Source organism: Eutrigla gurnardus (assembly GCF_963514095.1).
Source record: "Eutrigla gurnardus genome assembly, chromosome: 18".
In the NCBI taxonomy this organism is placed as follows: domain Eukaryota; kingdom Metazoa; phylum Chordata; class Actinopteri; order Perciformes; family Triglidae; genus Eutrigla; species Eutrigla gurnardus.
Genome location: NC_139929.1, coordinates 21,660,081 through 21,681,032, shown reverse-complemented (window position 1 = coordinate 21,681,032; position 20,952 = coordinate 21,660,081). Strand labels below are relative to the sequence as shown.

The 20,952-nt window shown below is 45.0% G+C and overlaps 1 protein-coding gene across 1 annotated transcript in view; it reads left to right on the top strand.

Moving 5' to 3' along the window:
* Nucleotides 1–741: 741 nt before the first annotated feature.
* The window catches only part of kcnh2b (potassium voltage-gated channel, subfamily H (eag-related), member 2b), a 249,457-nt gene continuing 229,246 nt past the window's right edge, over nt 742–20,952 (top strand). The window contains exon 1 of the mRNA XM_084033794.1: nt 742–1,248. Coding sequence (XP_083889920.1) covers nt 1,173–1,248 — 76 coding nt within the window. The 5' untranslated portion in view covers nt 742–1,172. The remainder of the gene's footprint in view (nt 1,249–20,952) is intronic.

The following is a 20,952-nucleotide window of genomic DNA, read 5'->3' as shown; positions in this document are numbered from 1 at the left end:
GGTTCGTGAAGGCATCATCCCCAGCATGACGGAAGGGGGAACCCCGGCGGTGTGACGTAGCTGAGCTGAGTGGTGAATCCCCATCCAGCCCTGACAGCCGATGAAGCAGCAGCTCAGTGATCCAGGAGCAGCAGCACGCGTTCACCGCAGAGACATGAAGCATGACTGTAGTAGTGAGCTGTGGTGAGGGAATGGTGCACATGACGCCAAACACCCACAGTGTACGTGTGATGTGTTGACGTGTGTCGCTGTGAGTTGATTGGGCCGTGAACGCAGCATACAGCCGGACACCTGTTGTTCGCAGGCTGATCTCAGAGCAGGTGTGTGACTAACAGCTCCTCCACATCTGCTCACATACCTGCCGGTAAGGCGTCGCTGGGTGTCGTCTCAGGCCCGGTTCCCCGTATGTGCCTCCCGTACAGCGGAGGAGCATTCACTGTTGCTGCTGCGGCTCCGGTTGGAGCTCCCGTGTCATTCTAACTCCGCTCTCTGATGAGGAGGTGCGTTCAGGCGGCGGGGAGCGCGTCTTCAGCATACAACACCACAAGTGTGCGCGATTCCCGACGAGCAAAGGGTTAAAAGAGGCGCAGCTAGACGTCGGTGGAGCTGAAGTCATCCGGCAGAGCGCACAGCGAGGAGGAGGAGGAGGGGGGGAGGAGGAGGAGGAGGAGGAGGGGATACAGACAACACCTCCAAAACACACATCTAGGACGACTCAAGCTGCGGATCTGCTGCTGCTTTCAGTCCACCATCACCGAGCTCCTTCTCAGGTGGAACACAGAGGCGCGGAGAGGAGGTGGAAGGAGGCAGAAAGAAAGACGCGCAGCCCGTAGACTCGATGGCTCCAACGACGCTCGTCGGGAAGCTCGCCCGGTCCGCTCCACAGCAGCGGGCTGTAGTGCCGGAGGAGAGGCGTGCTGCGCTCCCCCGGGTGTGAGACCAACTCTCCTCTCCTCACCCTCCCGGACAGAAACCACAAGCCGCCGTCTCTCCGACCAACTTGGGGAAACTTTGGCCCCTGGATTACTGAAGCCCTGAGTGGAGAGTGTCCATGCAGGGAGCGCAGTGAGCGTCTTGCTGCGGCTGCGGGGACGGGAAATCCACGGATTCACGTGTGACAGCATTAAAAGTCTTGCAAAGTCTCTCAAAGTCCAGGGGCCCCCGCAGCGAAGATGCCGGTCCGGAGGGGCCACGTGGCCCCGCAGAACACCTTCCTGGACACCATCATCAGGAAATTCGACAGTCAAAGTAAGATCACTGTTTAACGTGCCTTCTGGGAGCAACATTCATACAAGCACGCAGCCTGTTTCCTTTCATTAAGGCCACTTTTAATCATTGATTTGTTTGTAAATCTTCTAAATGATGCAGGCTTTGACATTTTAGTTTTGCAGAATTAGCCTCAATAACATGTCTGCTGATGCGTAATAGTCATGGTGCAGCAGCAGCTGAGCTCACGAAGTGTGCAACAACATCTGAACACAAACCTTGACTCTTCCGTTTTAAAGATCACGTCATGTGTGGTTTATCTTAATACCAGTGTGGTGCTTACTTTACATGGGTTCACCTTTTAATCCATTCATTTCCGATGAAAACATGAGCAGCTTGCTAGATTGAACTGCTGAAGTGTGTTATTGGTGGTGAACCCTGCAGCTGCAACAGACATCTGTCATTCAGGAAGGATTCTTGCACTGCAGCCAATACGTGTGACATGTGCAAAGGTTGTGCAATCCAGTGCAATACTTAGATAAAAACACATTGTGATTAGTTTTGTTTCTGCACATCCTCTCATGCTTGAAGGTTTGTGCTGCTGCCGTCTCCTCATCTCGTCAGGAAGAAACAATCTGCAACAAGAAATGACTCGTAGTCTCTTTGGTCTGTTGTCTTGTGGATGTGAAATAGTGTTTATACAGAAACTATTGGATCCATCAATAAACGTATTACAATATGCACATGCTTTTCAGACATAAGACCATTTGATGCCACGATGGGGAAAAAGGCCAATAATGCTGTCAATAAATCTACACAAAGTTATAAACTACAAGAGACACAACGTATCGGAGCTACTAAATATTTCATGGAGCCCAGGGCCGTGCAATTTGAAGCTGTCTATATTTGAAAATACACAGGCTTCATCCGTCCTCGCTTCCCTGCAGCGGTGTTATCTTTGATGCAAATCATTCATGTTTGGTTTTTTTTTTCCATCTCTGAACGTGTGACCAGACTTCAAACACGACTCTGGGTGAGGGGTGAGGGGGTGAGGGCAGGGCTGCCCATGAAGAAGCTGAGCAGGGTGATAGCTGTGGTGTGAGGAGTGTATGTCGTTAACATTCAGGTTTCAACTGTCGAGCTGATGAAAGAGACATTCACTGTAGATTTAGTGTTTAGTGGAGCCTGTTAGTGTCTGCCCTCCGGCCGGATGAGATTGAACTCTCGGGGTGCCCTTCTCCAAACGCTGAAAAATAAGTATGTCTGCCGTCCGTCACTTTCCATATGCTCTGGGGTTGTCTGTGGTCGTGTCTGTGGTTGTGTCTGTGGTAGTGTCTGTGGTGGCTGGGGTTGTGTCTGTGGTTGTGTCTTTGGTTGTAGCTGGGGCTGTGTCTGTTGTTGTGTCTGTGGTAGTGTCTGTGGTGGCTGGGGTTGTGTCTGTGGTTGTGTCTTTGGTTGTAGCTGGGGCTGTGTCTGTGGTTGTGGCTGGGGTTGTGTCTGTGCTTATGGCTGGGGTCGTGTCTGTGGTGTCTGGTTGTGGCTAGGGTTGTGTCTGTGGTTGTGGCTGGGGTTGTGTCTGTGGTGTCTGGGGTTGTGTCTGTGGTGCCTGTGGTTGTGGCTGTGGTTGTGGCTGGGGCTGTGTCTGTGGCTGTGGTTGTGACTGGGGCTGTCTGTGGTTGTGTCTGTGCTTGTATCTGGGGTTGTGTCTGTGGTTGTGGTGTCTGGGGTTGTGTCTCTGGTTGTGTCCGTGGTTGTGTCTGTGGTGTCTGGGGTTGTGGTTGGGGTTGTGTCTGTGGTTGTGTCTATGGTTGCGTCTGGGGTATTGTCTGTGGTGTCTGGGGTTGTGGTTGTGTCTGTGGTGTGTCTGTTGTGTCGGGGGTATTGTCTGTGGTGTCTGGGGTTGTGGTTGTGTCTGTGGTGTGTCTGTTGTGTCTGGGGTATTGTTTGTGGTGTCTGGGGTTGTGGTTGTGTCTGGGGTATTGTCTGTGGTGTCTGTGTCTGTGGTGTGTCGATTGTGTCTGGGGTATTGTCTGTGGTGTCTGTGGTTGTGTCTGGTTGTGTCTGTGGTCGTGCGGCTCCAAGGCTGCAGTCGAGGTCTTGCTGCGTTGGTAACACCAGAGTCACGGCAGCAGCAGAGCTCCAACGAGCTGCTAGAATGCTGGATTTGGTGCACAAACACCTTTTTTGCTCACAGACATGGAGGTGCCACAGAACGACGCCACATTAGTGCAGTCAAGTTGAAAAGGTGGCGTTGCCGATTGACATTAATCTTGCAGTGCCTATGTTTCCACCCTGATGAGCCTGGATAACTCTGTAAAGGTGAACATATGCCACAGCTCCCTGCGACGCTGCCGACTCGCTCCACCAGCTCCAGATCTGCGATGTGCCTTCCGGTTCAGCGTCTCGATGTGTTGGACGTTTATTTCGGCAGCATTTCTAAGGGAGAGGAGCGCTTCAGTGATACAGGAGAACCGAACCTACAGCTGAAGGCAGAGAGCTTTCCAAATTTTTTCCCAGTGACTCATAACTTCAGAGTGATTGGCCATTGGCCGTTGCAGGCTATTGGTCCGGCTAACCAAGCATGCTGATGATGGCGATGACATGGTGTCTGTGGGTAATGGACTGGAGGACGTGGAAGAGTGTCAGTGGACACTAGCAGCTGTTTAGACATCTTAAGCTGAGAAAATCTGTCTTTTTCGACAGCAAACTCTTTTATTGATTAAACTTCAAACTGCAGTGGAGAGATTTGCCAATACTGCTGAGTATTTCTTCAGAATGACTCAAACACCCCATTTCAGCCTTCCTGTGCTTTCTTCTGGATCCACTTTATCCACTTCTCCACATCACTCCAACATTGTCATCCATGATGCATGTCAAGAGAGCTTGACATGCATCATGCAACAATTAAACCGATTAAACCCTGGACGTGGCCGTTATATGGCACCAATCAGCTACCACCATCACTGAAACTTGAGCCCACTTCTCTCATGCTGTCCAGAGCTGAGGCAAGTACTGTTTGTGAAAGGAAGAGCCTGGTTTGGGCTCCTACCAGGCAGCAACCTCCAGTTCTGAAAAGTCAAGCCAAAGCTGAAGTACTTTAAGCTTGCATTCTCTCTACTGGCCATCAGGGGGCGACTTCTCTGGTTGCAAAAAGAAGACTGATAGTAGAGAAGTCAAGGACCAAAATAAATTCTCAACTATATTATCTCAGTTAACATTGTAAACATGAGTTTATGGTCTCAATCTCTAGTTTAAAGTCTTCTTCAATCCAGCATGATGTTCATTTAGTACATTATGGTCCATTTAGAGTCCAACAGACCAGAAAGCAGGGGATGCTTTAGGGGTGATAGGTCAATACCACGGCCTCAAATGTTCTTGAATTATGAAGCTTACTTTGTTATCAGCTTCACAACAGAATCCAGGTGGATACAGATCCAGTAAGGTTGCAGCTCTGCCGCTTCAGTTCATCAGATCCACCCGTCGCTCCTCCACAGTCCAAATATGGTTACTTTCTCCACTGATAGCAAAAATCCAAGATGGCCACGTCCATAATGCAATAAACTTGAGGCTTCAAAACCGTAGTCCACAAACCGACATCACCATGACTACGTCTACAGTCTGTGGCTTCCACACAGTATTGCACATTTATTCAGGAAACTGGTTGAGCACCAATCAAGATCCTGTTTGTTCAAATACACAGTAGATCAGAGCTATTCAATTAGTTTTGAATGATGACCAGTTGATGGAAACAATCCAAAATGAGGGGTCGGAAAAATATGGCTTGAAAATGATGAGCATCACATTAATAGCTACAGATACTGTAAAACACTACAACGACATATGAGTGCATATATTGTCTTATTTTATCAAGTAAAATATAAGTTATAGGTTTACTCAAATTTCAACAGTTTAACCGTTCATATAACATACACAGGGCTCCAGACTAACTTTTTGCATTGGTTGCACTGGTGCGCCTAACTTTTTTTTTTAGGTGCACCAGCACAAAATTTAGGTGCACCCACATTTTTCATTGCGTCGCCTTTAACGCCAAAAAGTCACCTTTTTATCGCTCTCCTTTTACATAATGACACCCCCCTTATGGCCTAGGTTAACTGCAGCACCATCAGCACCCAGAGCCAGAGGAACCGTTTTCTCCAGCCAATCTGCACACTGATGCCCAAGCGCAGTAAATGCTTGCTTTGTGGCAGCATAAATTCCTCAAGAATAAAAAGATCATACAGGTCACTAGTCTATAGATTGCAAATGGAAAACTGTTTATGTGATCTTAGCCTAGCCTAATTACATTTTTAATGTTTTTAATCTGTAATGTGGGCCTTCAAACACTGTGCGTGTCCATGCTCCACCGACATGTCCAATTAACATGTTGACCGGCCTCCCTTTATGCAAAATGCAGCAGTAGACAATAGTAGACTCCTTCGTAGAGACGTCTGTGTCGCCGTCAATCATGAATGACGTGTACATGGCGTTTCCAACCTCCGCAGCTGTCTTGTTCTTTAGTGTCGGCATTTTTTTCATCAGAATAATTTCGGACTTAAATTTAGTGAACGGCAACTCCTCCTTTGCAATATTGTATGCGACGTTGAATTTTATAATCATTTCAGATTCCTCAGCGGACGTGATTGATACAGCCTGACGCTGAAATGCAGCTGGATGAGGGGCCACTTTATTAACACACTTATCACGGCATGTAGTATGCTTTTTGGATATATTGCGCTTTTTCAACGTCTCGATGCGAAATGTTGTTGACTCTTCCACAAACGCACTATTACCGGACAAATTCTGACCGCACTCCCGACAATAAATGCAGTGCATTGAGTCCCTTTCTTTATCGTACATCAGCCAGGGAAATTGCTTCAACCAGTCCTGTCTGAAGGCATATTTTGGGCTTTTAATTAGAGTCTCGGGGCGAGGCTTTCTGGCTCTCTTCATTTTCAAAGAAAATCGAAGCGCTCAGCACTCATTGTCGAAGCACTCAGAGTACCTGCTCTGCTCGCTCGCATTTTCGAACTGACACAATTTACAGCAGTGAAAAGGACCACAGCCAATCAGAGGCAAGGACCCGCCCGAGCTCTGTCTCTTATTGGTTTAGACCACGATACCGTCAGGAGAACATAAAGAGATGCTGCGCTTATGATTTTTTTTTTCACCCGAGCAGCGTTAGGTGCACCAGTGCGACCTACAATTTTTTTCAGTCGCACTCATAAAAATTTTGGTCGCATATGCGACCAAAATGGTCGCACTCTGGAGCCCTGATACAGGTTAACTCAGAGTTCCACAGCTTATCAATAACACTCACTCACACCAGGGCCATTCCATCCATACCGGGCGTATGTAGAAGTAGAAAACGGCATTGCGGTGATTCAACCAGACGGAACGGTCATCAGAACCACATCAGGTGTGAAAAGTACACAAAGAAAAACGTAGCCGGAGCGTGGTGATGATTGTCCTGGCTGTGCGCCTTCCGGAGCAAATCTACACTGTTGCACGGAGATGAGAGAGGGCAACTCATATCGGCCACGATACGGCAACCATTTTTTTTCCACTAAGAGGGCCAATAAATATTCCATCGCCGGATCTGGCCCTGGGCCACCAATTGAATAACCCTGGCCACATTCATGGTCCAGTAAGCGTAGCAGACTTTCTTTTCCAGGATGGAACTGATTTTAAGATAATGATGATGACCAAACAATGATTGCCCATTTCCACTTGGCACATTGTGTGTGGTCCTGTTTAACTTGTATATTTGATGAACCAACTCTGGGCCTTCATTCATAAAATGGTCTTACACTCATGCTCAAATGAGGGAAAGGTGCACTTCCTGCTATCAATGTTTAGTTGGGTTCTCTGCCTTTAAAATGGCACCGCAAAGTATTTGTCCCCACACAACAAATTGGTCATTTGGTTCAATTATATGTTCAGCTAATGGACGTTATGATGATTAGACAGAAGTGAACAAGAGCTTATTTACGTAGCTTAGCATCAGTGGAGTCACATTTCCTTAGCTAGGTCAAGGAAAAGTGCCTCGGAGAAGACATAAGGCCGTCCATTCTTGCTGCTTCCTGTCCAAAATATCACAGACACCACTCATCCCATTATGACCCATTTTCAGGGAATGGGTTATTTCCCCATTATCCCATATCTAAAGGAATATAAATCAGATTTAATGAAACTTGCCTCTCATTTCTCCACGCTGGCTCGTCTTTATTTTAAATTGCAATGATTGGCCGAAGGGTGTGCTGTTTGTATGGAGACCTACTCATTTGCAAGTGGCCTAAACAGAATATGCATAATTCATGGGGGACAACTTGTTTACTGTTGCCTTGTTTTCTATTTGTTCTGAATACTTCTATGAGGAAAAAAATGCTTGAATGTAATTAGATTTCACCTTTTTAAAACTAATTAGATCAGTAGATGCAGCATGCATGAGATCCCTGCGCCCAGACCTTCTCTGCTTACTGTACACCGATCCTGTGTGCCTGCAACCCTCTCTGTTTACTGTACTGTGATCCTCCGTGTTTGATAGCCATGCTGCTCAGCACAGATTAGACGGCCTCGCATGCGACGACAACACACAACACATTCAACCTCGTCATGAGGTCATGGCAACCTTTTGGGTCGTGTGTTGTTCTCTGTTCGGCGCTCCTTAGAGAAGTCTTTGTCCAATTACAAGCCTCGAAGCCACTGGCCTCCCCGGAGGATGTTACCATTCTACAGCTGAAGTACCAACATTTTATCGCCATAGCAACCCCCCCGACTCCCTCACCCACGCACCCACCCACCCTCACACACAAACACACAAACACACACACACACACACACACACACACACACACACACACACACACACACACACACACACACACACACACACACACACACACAGCAGGAAAAGGTACAGTATAATCATCTCCAGGTATTTCTCCATCTTTCAGAAGCTGTTTTCTGTTTAACTTGCAATATATTTAAATGCAGTACATGTACCTGACAGAGATGCCGAGAAGTCAATCTGATGATATAGACCTTGATGCTGATGGGTGTTTGGTCAATCCAACATACACTGTCCTGTTGCTGAAATTGCTCACCAATGCATGTGTATTAACCCACAGTTGAAAATACTTCCAGTCAGATGCACTTTTAAAAAGGACAGTGTACTCTTGTATATTGCATATTAATGTAGATGCTTTTGATCAGTTTCATAATCACGTCATTCCCTCAGCACTCTTATTTCAGGATTTACAGAGATGCACTAGGCGTAACGTGGAGACTAGACAGAAGAATGGCAATGTGGAAGAATAATTACAATATCCACCCAAGAACTACAACGTAGCAATGCTAACCTACTGGGGGGGAAAGCTGGAAGTAGAATTACAATAGGTGAGGTGATCCATTGCCTTGGACATTGTGTAAAGCCCCTCTCCAGCTGGTGTCAGTCAAACAGGCCTGTGTCTCCAGCAGCAGGTCGTCCACCTGAGCGCTGAGAGCTCTCTGCTTCGGCGCTTTGATGAGCTCGGCTTAGAGTTGCATAAGGCCCAGAGCCTTGATGTTCCCACTGCTGGGAGGAAGAGACGCCTTCTGTGCTTCTGTGAAAAGACGTGAGAAGTGCTGCTGAGTACATGCAAATGTCTCAGTGCACACAACAACATATGGCTTGCGTGCATGGATTAGGCTGCGAGGAGACATTTGAGGGTTTCATCTGCAGACTTGCTGGTTGGACTCCTGCTGTGGTGGTGATGCAGAACCGTTTTCTGAATATATATTCCAACACGTTCTACCTCCAACAGTCAAATAAATCAGCTTGGTCAGAGATTCAAACTCTGACGAGAGTTCCCCTCTATGTCACTTTGTCTTGTGTCAGTGATGCCATGTCATTATACACTTGTTCCATGCATCACGGCCAATCACTCACTACTCTCCACATGGTCCTCTATAGTCCTCTACATAGTCCTGTGTAGTCCTCTACATAGTCCTCCACATAGTCCTGTATAGTCCTCCACATAGTCCTGTATAGTCCTCTACATAGTCCTGTATAGTCCTCCAGATAGTCCTATATAGTCCTCTACATAGTCCTGTATAGTCCTCTACATAGTCCTGTATAATTCTCTACATAGTCCTGTATAGTCCTTTACATAGTCTTCTACATAGTCCTGTATAATTATCTACATAGTCCTGTATAGTCCTTTACATAGTCTTCTACATAGTCCTGTATAATTCTCTACATAGTCCTGTATAGTCCTTTACATAGTCTTCTACATAGTCCTGTATAATTCTCTACATAGTCCTGTATAGTCCTTTACATAGTCTTCTACATAGTCCTGTATAATTCTCTACATAGTCCTGTATAGTCCTTTACATAGTCCTGTATAATTCTCTACATAGTCCTGTATAGTCCTTTACATAGTCTTCTACATAGTCCTCTATAGTCCTCTACATAGTCCTGTGTAGTCCTCTACATAGTCCTGTATAGTCCTCCACATAGTCCTGTATAGTCCTCCACATAGTCCTGTATAGTCCTACATAGTCCTGTATAGTCCTCCACATAGTCCTGTATAGTCCTCTACATAGTCCTGTATAGTCCTTTACATTGTCCTGTATAGTCCTCTACGTAGTCCTGTATAATTCTCTACATAGTCCTGTATAGTCCTTTACATAGTCTTCTACATAGTCCTGTATAGTTCTCTACATAGTCCTGTATAGTTCTCTACATAGTACTGTATAGTTCTCTACATAGTCCTGTATAGTCCTCTACATAGTCCTGTATAGTCTTCTACATAGTCCTGTATAGTCCTCTACGTAGTCCTGTATAATTCTCTACATAGTCCTGTATAGTCCTTTACATAGTCTTCTACATAGTCCTGTATAGTTCTCTACATAGTCCTGTATAGTTCTCTACATAGTACTGTATAGTTCTCTACATAGTCCTGTATAGTCCTCTACATAGTCCTGTATAGTTCTCTACATAGTCCTGTATAGTTCTCTACATAGTCCTGTATAGTCTTCTACATAGTCCTGTATAGTCCTCTACATAGTCCTGTATAGTCCTCTACATAGTCCTCTATAATCCTTTACATAGTCCTCTACATAGTCATTTACATAGTCCTCTACATAGTCCTCTACATAGTCCTCTACATAGTCTTGTAAAGTCCTTTTGTAACCCAGGTTACTAGGCCCTAAACATGAGAATGAAAACAATACAGAAAAGACAATGAAAGAAATAAAGACAAACTCAGGGTTAAGTTTAGTATAATAAATAGGAGACAATAAGAAAATAAAAAGGGTCACTGTGGTTCAATAAATACAGAACAATAACGACATACAATTGTTGTAAACATGGTTCATTATTTTCAATATAATGGATAATGATTCTTTTCCATTTTAACAGACTTCCAGGTGACATTTGAGTGAAATCAGCGTTTAGTTCCTAACCAGCCAACCAGACTAACCAGCCAATCAGGATCAGTGTTGCAGCGTGACTGAAAAAAAAAAATATATATACAGTATAGTCCTGTATATAGTCCACTATATAGTCCTCTAGGAGGAGGAGTGAATGAAACTTAATGAAACTGTATTTATTAATGATTGACATGACAAAATGGCAACGTTTACTTTTTGACGGGACCCTAACATTGGTCTCCTGGGTGAAGGTCCTGTGCTTCTTCGACCCGTCCATCTCCACCCTTTCCCTCCCTGGGAGGACTGTGTCGCTCTTTAATGATGTCATTTATCTGCCCATAATGCAGCGGGTGTGTGCGTCTGAACACGCTCCCGTGCCGAATGAGCGTCGGTGTCAGAGGTATTTCATGAACGGGTCGTGTATCCAGCTTCATGTTTAGAAAAGCAAACAGCAACACAAAGTTGCTGTAGTGTATCAGCAGCGAGTAAATACCGGTGCTGAGCTTAATTTCCCTGCTCCATCTGTTTCCCTCGGCGGGTGTAGAACAGCAACGCCGCCACTCTGGTGCTGAGGTCAGGAGTGAGTAAGTGCTGATTGCACTTTATTGGTGTGAAATCACATTCTCTCCTCTCCTGTCTTCTTCACCGTCTCTCGTCCATGCACATACACCCACACACAGACGAGCACATGCACCCGCCTCAGCCGACACACACACTTGTAAACTCTTGGAGCTTGTAAACACCCTTTTCTCTCGCCGCCCTCCCCCTTCTTCCTGCTCTTTGTCTCCTTTTGACAACCTGTTTTTCTCCGTCTCTCCGGTGCCCAGCAGATGCCCGCTATGCTGCCATGTCTAACTGCTTTCACATCTCAAATGGGCAACCAGGCAACATGGCACCTGTTGTGGTTGCTGCGAGTGACGGGTTGTGTGGTGTATGGGTATTTTATCGGTCAATTTCCCTGTAAAACCCTCAACAAACAAGTAAATATTGCTGCAATCTACTGAAACCACTGCAAACTGAACAATCTGCCATTGAGGGAAGAAAAAATGATTTATGATGATTATTCTTGCACATATTAAAGATAAGCTGCCCCTCTCTCCTTGCATGGCTCTGGGTATGAGGGCGGCTTTCCCCTCATGGTCGGAGCTGCAGGCGACCTACGACCCGGGCCTTCCAAGGCCACCTCCAGCCGGCGGTCACCGCTCTTCATAGGGAGATCTCATGGAGCATCCTCCCACGCCGAGTGGCCGTCCCTGACCCACCGAGTTGAATCCCCCAGGCAGACCGCTTTTGAGAATTGTAATAATATTTTCATCTCATTATGAAACTGTGGGGAACATCGCCTCGTCGCCTTTACCTTCAGCTGTGCTGTGTGACACTTTCCTCAATCAGGAGGCGGAGTGGAGATACAAGGTTTTGCTGTTAGTTTTCATCGGTTAAATATTTGTAAATCCAACAGACGGAGGTAAAGGTTGAACAATGGCATTGATTCATGGACAAAAACAAGGAAATATGGACATAAAAGGTTTCCACCCGACAGCGATAATGTAATATTCATAACTACGTGTCGATCAGTGGATAATCACCTGAAACTAAGAATCGTTGTATTTTCTGAGCTGAGAAATAAATGCTTTGTCTCTTTGTTTAGTCCTCAATAATAATGTGTGCATATTCTTTATTATATTATATTATAATTAATTAATTCATAATTATTAATATAATCCTCAATATTAGAATAATACCTGAATTAATTATAGCTACATTTGAACAGCTAAATGCTGCTCATTCTGCCACAGCTGTTGTTCAGGAACGACTTCCATCTTCAGTTCTCATCCTGCGTGATGAGCTGGATTTTTAATGGCTCAGCTCGAGGTTTGATGTTGCTCAAGAGCACTCGGGCAGTTGTTTACCAGTCAGGTAATGTAACGCAACATGATTGATAAAGATCAGAGCAGGAACATCAAATGTATTGGTCATGGAGGGAAAATGGACATGGAGACCAAATGTTTTATTTCTGTCCTTGAATGGTTGTTTGGGATTGCTTTGTGATTTCATCATGACCGAGTCTACCATCAATGCAGTTGGGTGTTCTCCCATCAATAGAAGCCGAGAGCATGCCGGCTCCCCTGTGAGATAGTTGAACTTCTCCAAATGCCCTGAAACCAGCTTTAAAAAACAAGAAGAGAAAAAGAAACACTCAGGGGTTTTAAAGTCAGAGCTGAATGTTTGTGGCTGCACAGCGATTGAGGGAAAGATGAGCTTGCAATGTGTTTTCTCAGATGATAACACACTTTAGAAGCATCTCTGGGAGAGTTATATCTCCCCCCACATCACCAGATTCTAATTGACTGTGCCTTTATAGAAAAACAAGGAAAAAGGTGTGCCCCAAAGGCTCCAGCATCAAACACTGCATCTGCTCCATGTTTCTTCTTGGAAAGGATGAGACGAGCTTGAATGCATCAACAGCACTTTGTCAGGTTTATTCCATGCTTTGATGTAAAGCTGTAAAACAGAGGAAGCATCTTCCCTGAAACGAAAGCAAAGGAGAAAATGATACAAATGTAACGGCAGACGAAAGCTTTTTTATTTTTGTATTACTTTGTGGGACACTTGTGTCTCGTTGGTTACTTTCAGTAAATACTCACAATAATAATTGAGATTTATCATCTCGTGGAGCGTTGACCAACCATTGAGCATCTATAAAACCAGCAGGAGCACAGTATCTCTTTGGAGTTACACTCAGACATATTTGTAGCCAACTCATGATATCTTATTGCAGCAAGGTGAAAGGTAAAGGCTTCAGTATGCTTGACTTTTCAGCTGCAGCCACAATCTCCATTATGACAATACATTCACCCATATTTAAAACGCTGGCACTGAATTTTAACGAACACATCATTGTATGTTACAGTTGTGCAACATCTCACTTCTTTATGTGTCCAACAGCTGATCCATACAGAGCTGATGTGCGTATTGAGGCACAAGAGACTTCTTTCATTGCTGTTGAGAAACAAATGTCTGGAATCTTACAGCATACTAAAACTGGCCTTAATTATAATCCAGTCATCAATAACACTTTGTTTGTTACGGCTCAGAAGTTAAAGTGGGTGGGAGCTCCCGTTTGTCATCTCCCTATCTCTGAACCCCGGAGTTGACGGAGTATAAAGGTGGAACGACGGGTGAGACCTGGTATTTTGCAGTCCTTCTCCTCTCAGCCCCGTCGGCTGTACCTCCATTTGTCACTGCTTTATCTCCTGGCAGCTGCCCTTTCACGCCGCCCTCCCATTCATCAGGTCTCCTGCTCCAGCCTCTTCTTCTAAAACTTGATCACACCTCTCTCGTGCCTCCTCTCTTTGTCTCCCCACACCTGTTCCTCCCTCATTCACCGTGACTCCTCCACCTCCCAGAGAGCGGCACAGAAAAGGCCAGCTAACCCACTTAAAGACCCCGGAGTCCCCAGTGTTCTGGGGATTAGACCTAATTTGCATAAATCTGCATAACCTCGTTAAGGCAGAGGGAGACGCTGTACACACTGTAGCCTGAAACACTTCGGAGCGAAACAGCCCATTAAGGATTGCAGTGATTATGGGATTATCACTCTTAACAACTGTTGGGGGACTGGACCGGTGTGTACTCTCTGAAAGTGCCACGTCGCATGGCTGAACCCCGAGCTGTATGGAATGAGGGGGTCCGGGCCTCGAGTCAGGTGGCCTTCGGATTGCATTTGCGTGGGATTTGTTCCTGACCAAGTTTTTATTTCCATTAAAATGATTTCAAGCAACGTGGATTATAAACATGGTGTCTCATTAATGGAGCTCCTCTGTCAGCACATTGTCTGAAAACGTTTCTCCCACTTCATGCCAGGCTCCTAAACACATCAAAGAGGCAACTTCTAGCCTCAATCAATCAGTCACAACATTTAAATTAAATACAGTAAATAATGCACATCCTTTATAGCAGATTATCAGTTTGTTTTTTTGCCGGTTGCTGCACATGGAGAAACTAGACCAGACCGGAACTAGTGACTTCAGAAAGCTAAGGGACCGGACATTTATTTTCTCTGACTAGAAAAGAGGCTTTTGCACATATAGAAAAGCCTCTTTTCACACCACAATGCTGTCAATTATTTATTTGTTTGGCATTATGCAAAAAAATGAAGGATTTATTGTGGTTATTTGCAGGATTTTTCTTCCTTCTGGTTTTAAATTGTATTTATCTGAACTCAAATTTTATATATAATGCACGTTTAAAATGACCAAAGGTCGACCAAAGTGCTGTACAGGATGAATTAAATAGCAAACAATACAATACGATAAGAAAGAACACACAGAAATACAGAATATATATATATATATATATATATATATATATATATATATATTCATGATATGGGCTGACACTCAAGACGACGTGTCACCAGGTACTTTACACTTTTCTATTTAGTAAATATAAAACATTTGTGTTAAAATGTATTATTTCTACACTTCAGCCCTGACATGCAACCCTAAGTGGACAGAAATAAATGCTTCGGCTGTCAAAACATGACAGGACCCCCCCATCCTCCTGTCAGCTGTCTCACACTGATGACATCAGCACTTCCTCAGCGCTGTGCTCTTCTGTCTTGCCAACAGTGCAGCCAGCATCTCTACTAGGATGAAAATACAAGTAACATCATGAAAAGACATGTTGTGCTTTGGCAGCGTTTTCATTTCGGGGAAGTACTGTGACACTTGCAAAGTGGGGCAACGCAGGTGAACGGTGAGCTGTGCTGCAGTACACTGTGCTGCAGTACACTGTGCTGGCGGTTTGGTTGATGCTTAACCAGAGGGACTGGACAGAGAGGGCCCACTGTGAGCTGGCAGCTGCAGGCTGGACTGGTTTACAGCTACAGTACTGATGAACATGCAGCAGAGTGTTCATAGAAATGTACACACAGTCCCAACTTGGACAACTTGGTCCCTTGGAGGAGTTTTCCACGTCAGCAGTGTTCCACATCTCAGTCATGTGTCAATGTTCACAGTTGCTCCCCGATGGCAAATGTGTATTCACATGCAATTACAACATATGATATTAAATATACTTTCAAATGATGACACACCACTTCCCCCTGAAGAGCTTTATTTGGAGGTCTGACAGCTGCTATGAACATACATTGAGCTGGAAACACCCCCTTACAATTCATACAGGGTGACTCAATGGGCTGTGTTATTCCTAGTCATCACTCTCTATAGCGTGGATCAATGGAGCCGGCAAAAATACAACTGACTCAGGGAGTGGAGTGCAAGGTGAAGAAATGATGTTTGACAACATAATTTAACACTAGTTTGAAAACGTAACACTAACTCAAGGTTACTTACTTACTAGCTCTTTCTGGAGGTTGAACTGAATCTGTTGGTTCATTCCTGGATGAAGTTCCTTCACTTGTCTCCAGATGGCAAATTCCCAAGCCAAGGTTCAAGGAGTGGATGATGAGAATCCTCCCCGCCTTAAGGCCAGGATGGAGACTGGTCTGCAGGGGTCAACACAAGCTCTCCACTGAGACTCCTTCTGTGACTGGACTGTCAGAAGAGCTAACCAGAGTCTTCACGGCTCAAAGACTTGGATGAGCTCAGTGGAAGGAAACATGGCGGTTAATGGGGAGGAAGGCGGAGGAGGCTCGTGTCTCTTTACTCTGAATGAGGAGCAGAGAGGAGACCAGATCTGAAGAACATGGCTAGTTGGTTGAACCTTGAGTGAATGTTGGCTGATGGAGCAGGAGCAGAGACTCCATTTGCTGATGATGAAGCTTGTAAGTGGAGCCTATAGGTCAAAATGATCAAGGCAAAGCTAACAATGTGGAGTGCCCCAGGGCCCGATATGTGTACATGTGGTTTGAGTCTGGCTATGGATCTTTGTTACATTTGTTTGGCCCTTTCTCCAATAACTAAAATACTACATTTGTAAAATGGCCATCAAACATGTATCATGTGGGTGTGAACATGGCTGTAATGATCACACTGTTGCCTTAGGAGGGAAAACACTGAATCCACAGTAGACTCAACAAAGGTTGGGTGGAAGATATTTAAAGCAACGGGAGCTATTATCGCTCATTCAGTCAATGCAAACACTGAAATAGATCCATCTCCCGTCTACACCAGGCCCAGTATATCAGTACCTGTAGGGTGATATTGATTCCTGACTGCAACACAAAACTGTGAATAAACAGTGCTGATGTTTTTGGATGCCGGCTGGCTGCTTTAAGAGTCACTCTAGAATACAAAGGGTTCTACATTTAGTCTGAATTTATTGTGAGCGTCGGCTCTCTGCGTTTGAGAATTTAGCATGTGTCAAATCTTCAGTTTCCATGGCAATTGCTCGGAGTTAGAAATGGGTTGAGATGAGAAAAAACCTCATCAGCCTGTCACTGGAAACCCACCATCACATATGTCTGCTCTTTTGTCTTTTCTCTCCTTTCCTCTCTCTATTTCATCCCTTCATCCTGTTTGTCTCCAGTCGTCTCTCTCTCCCTCTCTCTCTCTCGTTCGTCCTTACTCTCACCTGCTTCTTCCTCTTCTTCATCTCTGTCTCTGCATAGCAGGCGAGAGTTGCTGTGTTGACTTGTGTTTCTAACACATGGGCTTCCCTCCTTATCCGCCTACGCAGTGTACTCAGGGAAATTCCAAGCACAAACACACACTCACAGATACACACACTCGCTCACACACATGCAAACACGCTGTGTGCACACACACACGAGCAGGCAGACAGCAGAGCCCCCAAGGTCTGGTCTCTGTGAATAATTCAGTCTGCGTTGGTGGGTTGAGTGTGAACGTGAATGTGCCTGTGCGTCTAAGATCTAATGTGTGGTTGTGCGTTCGGATGTGTGTGTGTGTGTGTGTGTCTGGGAATATGAAATGGTGTTTTCCTCCCGAGCAGGAGCAGCTTGTATTTAATCAGCCTCTCCATCAGCTCCTCTCTGGCTTCACAAGCTCATTAGGAAGAAATTGCAGGGACATGCAAGCTGTGGTCAGTGATGTCACCAAAGGCAGAGACTGCTGGGGGCGGAGATGACCGGCAACCAGACAACGGGCTGTTGTGGACAAATGTGTTGCACTCCATAGTTTTGAACATGTTTCTTGTAAATAACACTGATCAATTAGAAGAACAATCTATCCTGTATAATGATTTGAGCTCTCTGTACTGGCATTTTGCCTCATCCTCATTTCTTGTTACCAGAGAGGCAGGTTGGGTCATAGACGTCGGAACTAGGGGTGCAGGGCCGCACCCCCTCCCATCCGCCCCCCATCAGCCTCCCTACCCACACCTAAAAAATGAAAATAAAGAATCTGAATTTACATTCACTTACATTTATCTCATAATGCACAGATCTATGAATTTGATGTAATATGCAGCCTGCCTGGCTCCATACAGCAGCCTGGCATAGGCTACTGTATGGAGTCTGACAGCTCAGTGTGACGTAGGCTAAGATCCGAGCATTCTTTCTCAGCCTTGCGCAGGTTGAAAACCTGGCTGCGCAACACTATGAAGCAGGAGAGACTTACGCATTTGGCCATTATGAATGCGCATAGTGACCTTATGGATAAATGTGATGTTTCGACCCTGCTTGAAGTATTCATCAGCAGGTCAACTGAGAGAAGGTCCACTTTTGGAAAAGTGTGAAAGCCCTTAGGAGCGCAGACAGTTCTTTTTCTGAATGCTGTAGGCCTGTGTTATAGCCTAGTTTTATGTTTCTTAAAGGCTTGGTTTATTCATTTATTTTGTTTCATTTTCTTAACAATTAAGATGCTGCATGTGTTTATCCAGTCTAGTTCGTTAATCATTGTGTGCGTCTCTCCCCCGACCCTCCCAACAAAAATCCCGCCCCCCCTCTCAGAAAAAAGTTCCGACGTCCATGGGTGGGGGGGGGTCTGTACACCTAAACAATACTGCCTACTGAATTTCCCTCATATTGAAACAGTAGATTGGCCCATATTTTGATGGATCTTTCCCACACTTTGGCCGACACATCATATTCTTGAATATAACATCTTTGTTTGTTTCAGGTCCCTGCACAGCATCATTATGTCAATGTTTTTCAATTGAAATGAGAAATACAATGTAAAAATGACTTCCCTCTAATATTGCATACCATATCGAAATTGCAATATCAAAACCATTTTTTTAAATCGTTCAGCTGTAGTGTGAGGAGACTATAGGTGAGACTGAGTTAAATAAGGTAAACACAAGTCTAAGGAAGCTAAATGATGAACCGTGGTTATAAAGCCCGTTAGAGAGAAGCACCAACATAATGGAAATACTTCCTGTGAAGAGCTGCCCACCATTACCCTTGGTTAATTTAAGCACATTCCACGCCGGCTCCCAATATTGCCGTCTCTTGCACTTTCCCCTCTGAACGCCTGCAGCGTGATCATACAGCACCTGACCTCCGCCTGGTGGAATAATGGCAGCCTTCCCTCGTGTCCAGCTGTGACATCAACACTGACGCAGCTGCTTTAACTCTCCCTCTGTTGCTCTTCTAGTCTGTCCTCCTTTTACATCCACACTTGCACTGTCGTTTCATTCTCCTAACCTTCTCTCACCCTGTAGCTTTCTTTCAGTGGCGTTAACTGGTTGTCTGTTTGTAAGACAGTTTTATGTCTCAGTTTACTTGTCTGAAGAAGGACTCCATTCATCCATGTGTCACTCATATTTTAAGCTATGAACTCTCAAGGAAGCTTGCAAACGGCTTGCACAAAAAAATCCATATTTGCTTGGTTCTGTTGGCCATTATCAGTGAGTGAAAACCATGAAGACAGGGAAATGAAATGTGAACATCTCTGCCTTTGTATAGGGCTCACTGCAGCCAGACAAACCCATCAAGCTTTATGAGTCTCTGAGGGCTGCTGCCGCCGCTAATTCATGGAGGCCGGCTATAAAGCGCATCCACACAGCCGATCTCCACTGCTTCCATGAATATGTGAACAGGACCTTCCATCAGCTTACGTCTCCCACGAGAGCAGCCTGTTGAACTAAGGATGTGCAGCCTCCATGGATGATATGTCTGTTTGATGAAGGAAAGAGGGGAGAATGTGATAATCGTGTGCTTAACGCAGGGAGGACTGCGTTGATATATGTTCACTTTATTTTGGAATGCTCTGTCAAGTGTGCACACTTTGGCATTGTGGGAAGGACACTGGGGAAAGCTGGATGGTTTATTTGTGGCTTTAAATTAAAACTACGTTTACTCCAAGTTTGGTTTTATTTTTTAGCTTTGACCATCAAATTACATCAGTTATAATATTAGACTCAATAAAGCAATTGATGAAATCTCATAATGTGGCAATAAGGCTAAAAATTGGTCTAAAATGGGGAAATCCAACAAGGAACAACAACCACTGGCGCAAGAAACATAGGCTAATAGTAGAGAAGATCTCTACTATGTCATCTGGAGGCAAGACTGTAAAAACCCCGTCCAATCACAACAGTCGGACCATAGAACATATTTGGACAGCCTGCCTGTCTGGCTACTTCCTGATTGCGTGCACCCTGCCGATGGCGGAGGTCTGAACGGAGGGGGCGGGACCTTTCAGTTCTGTGATGCGTTCATTGTCAGTTTATAGTCTCTGTGGTTTTTCCAAATGATCTACTCTGTCTTTAAGGTTTGGTTAGGTTTAGGCAACCAACACTACCTAGTTAGGTGAGTCACACACTTTATAACCTCCCTGATATACATTTTTGAGCTGACAAGATGAGAAGAGAGAAGATGACGAGATGTTTAGTATTCAGCCTCTTTAAGCCTATTTATTCGACCTAATGATATGATACGTACTGAGTTTGGGTTGTGTGTGAATGTAGGCCACCCTGTAAGTACTGCCCCTCACCAGCACGCTGTGTGACTGTGTTGCCTGCTCTCCTTGACTGTGCTCTCTTGATTAGAGGCCTTTAATTTATCAGCTAGCAAGGTACATGCTGTGTCTCCGTACTTGTCAGGGTCACGCTGTGTTTTGTCTAGCTGCGCCTCTTGTTCCGTTCCTCATTTTCTCCCCTCCAAGTTCCTGTTTGAAGCATCGTCATCTGTTCTTTTAAAAAATCTCATGTGTGCACATGCTTCTAAGAAAGTGAACACACACACACACACACACACACACACACAAAAGTGCACTCACTCAATCAATACATTAATAACCCTCACATCCAAGTTATGGCTCGACAATTGATACAGGAGCAAAACTTTCCAACATCCATAAATCATTTAGCTGCAGCCTTCACACTCATTCCAACATAACAATAACTGCAGTGGCTGAGCAGTTACTCAAAGACAATGCAGTGCACAAAGAGATGGAGTCAGACACAGAA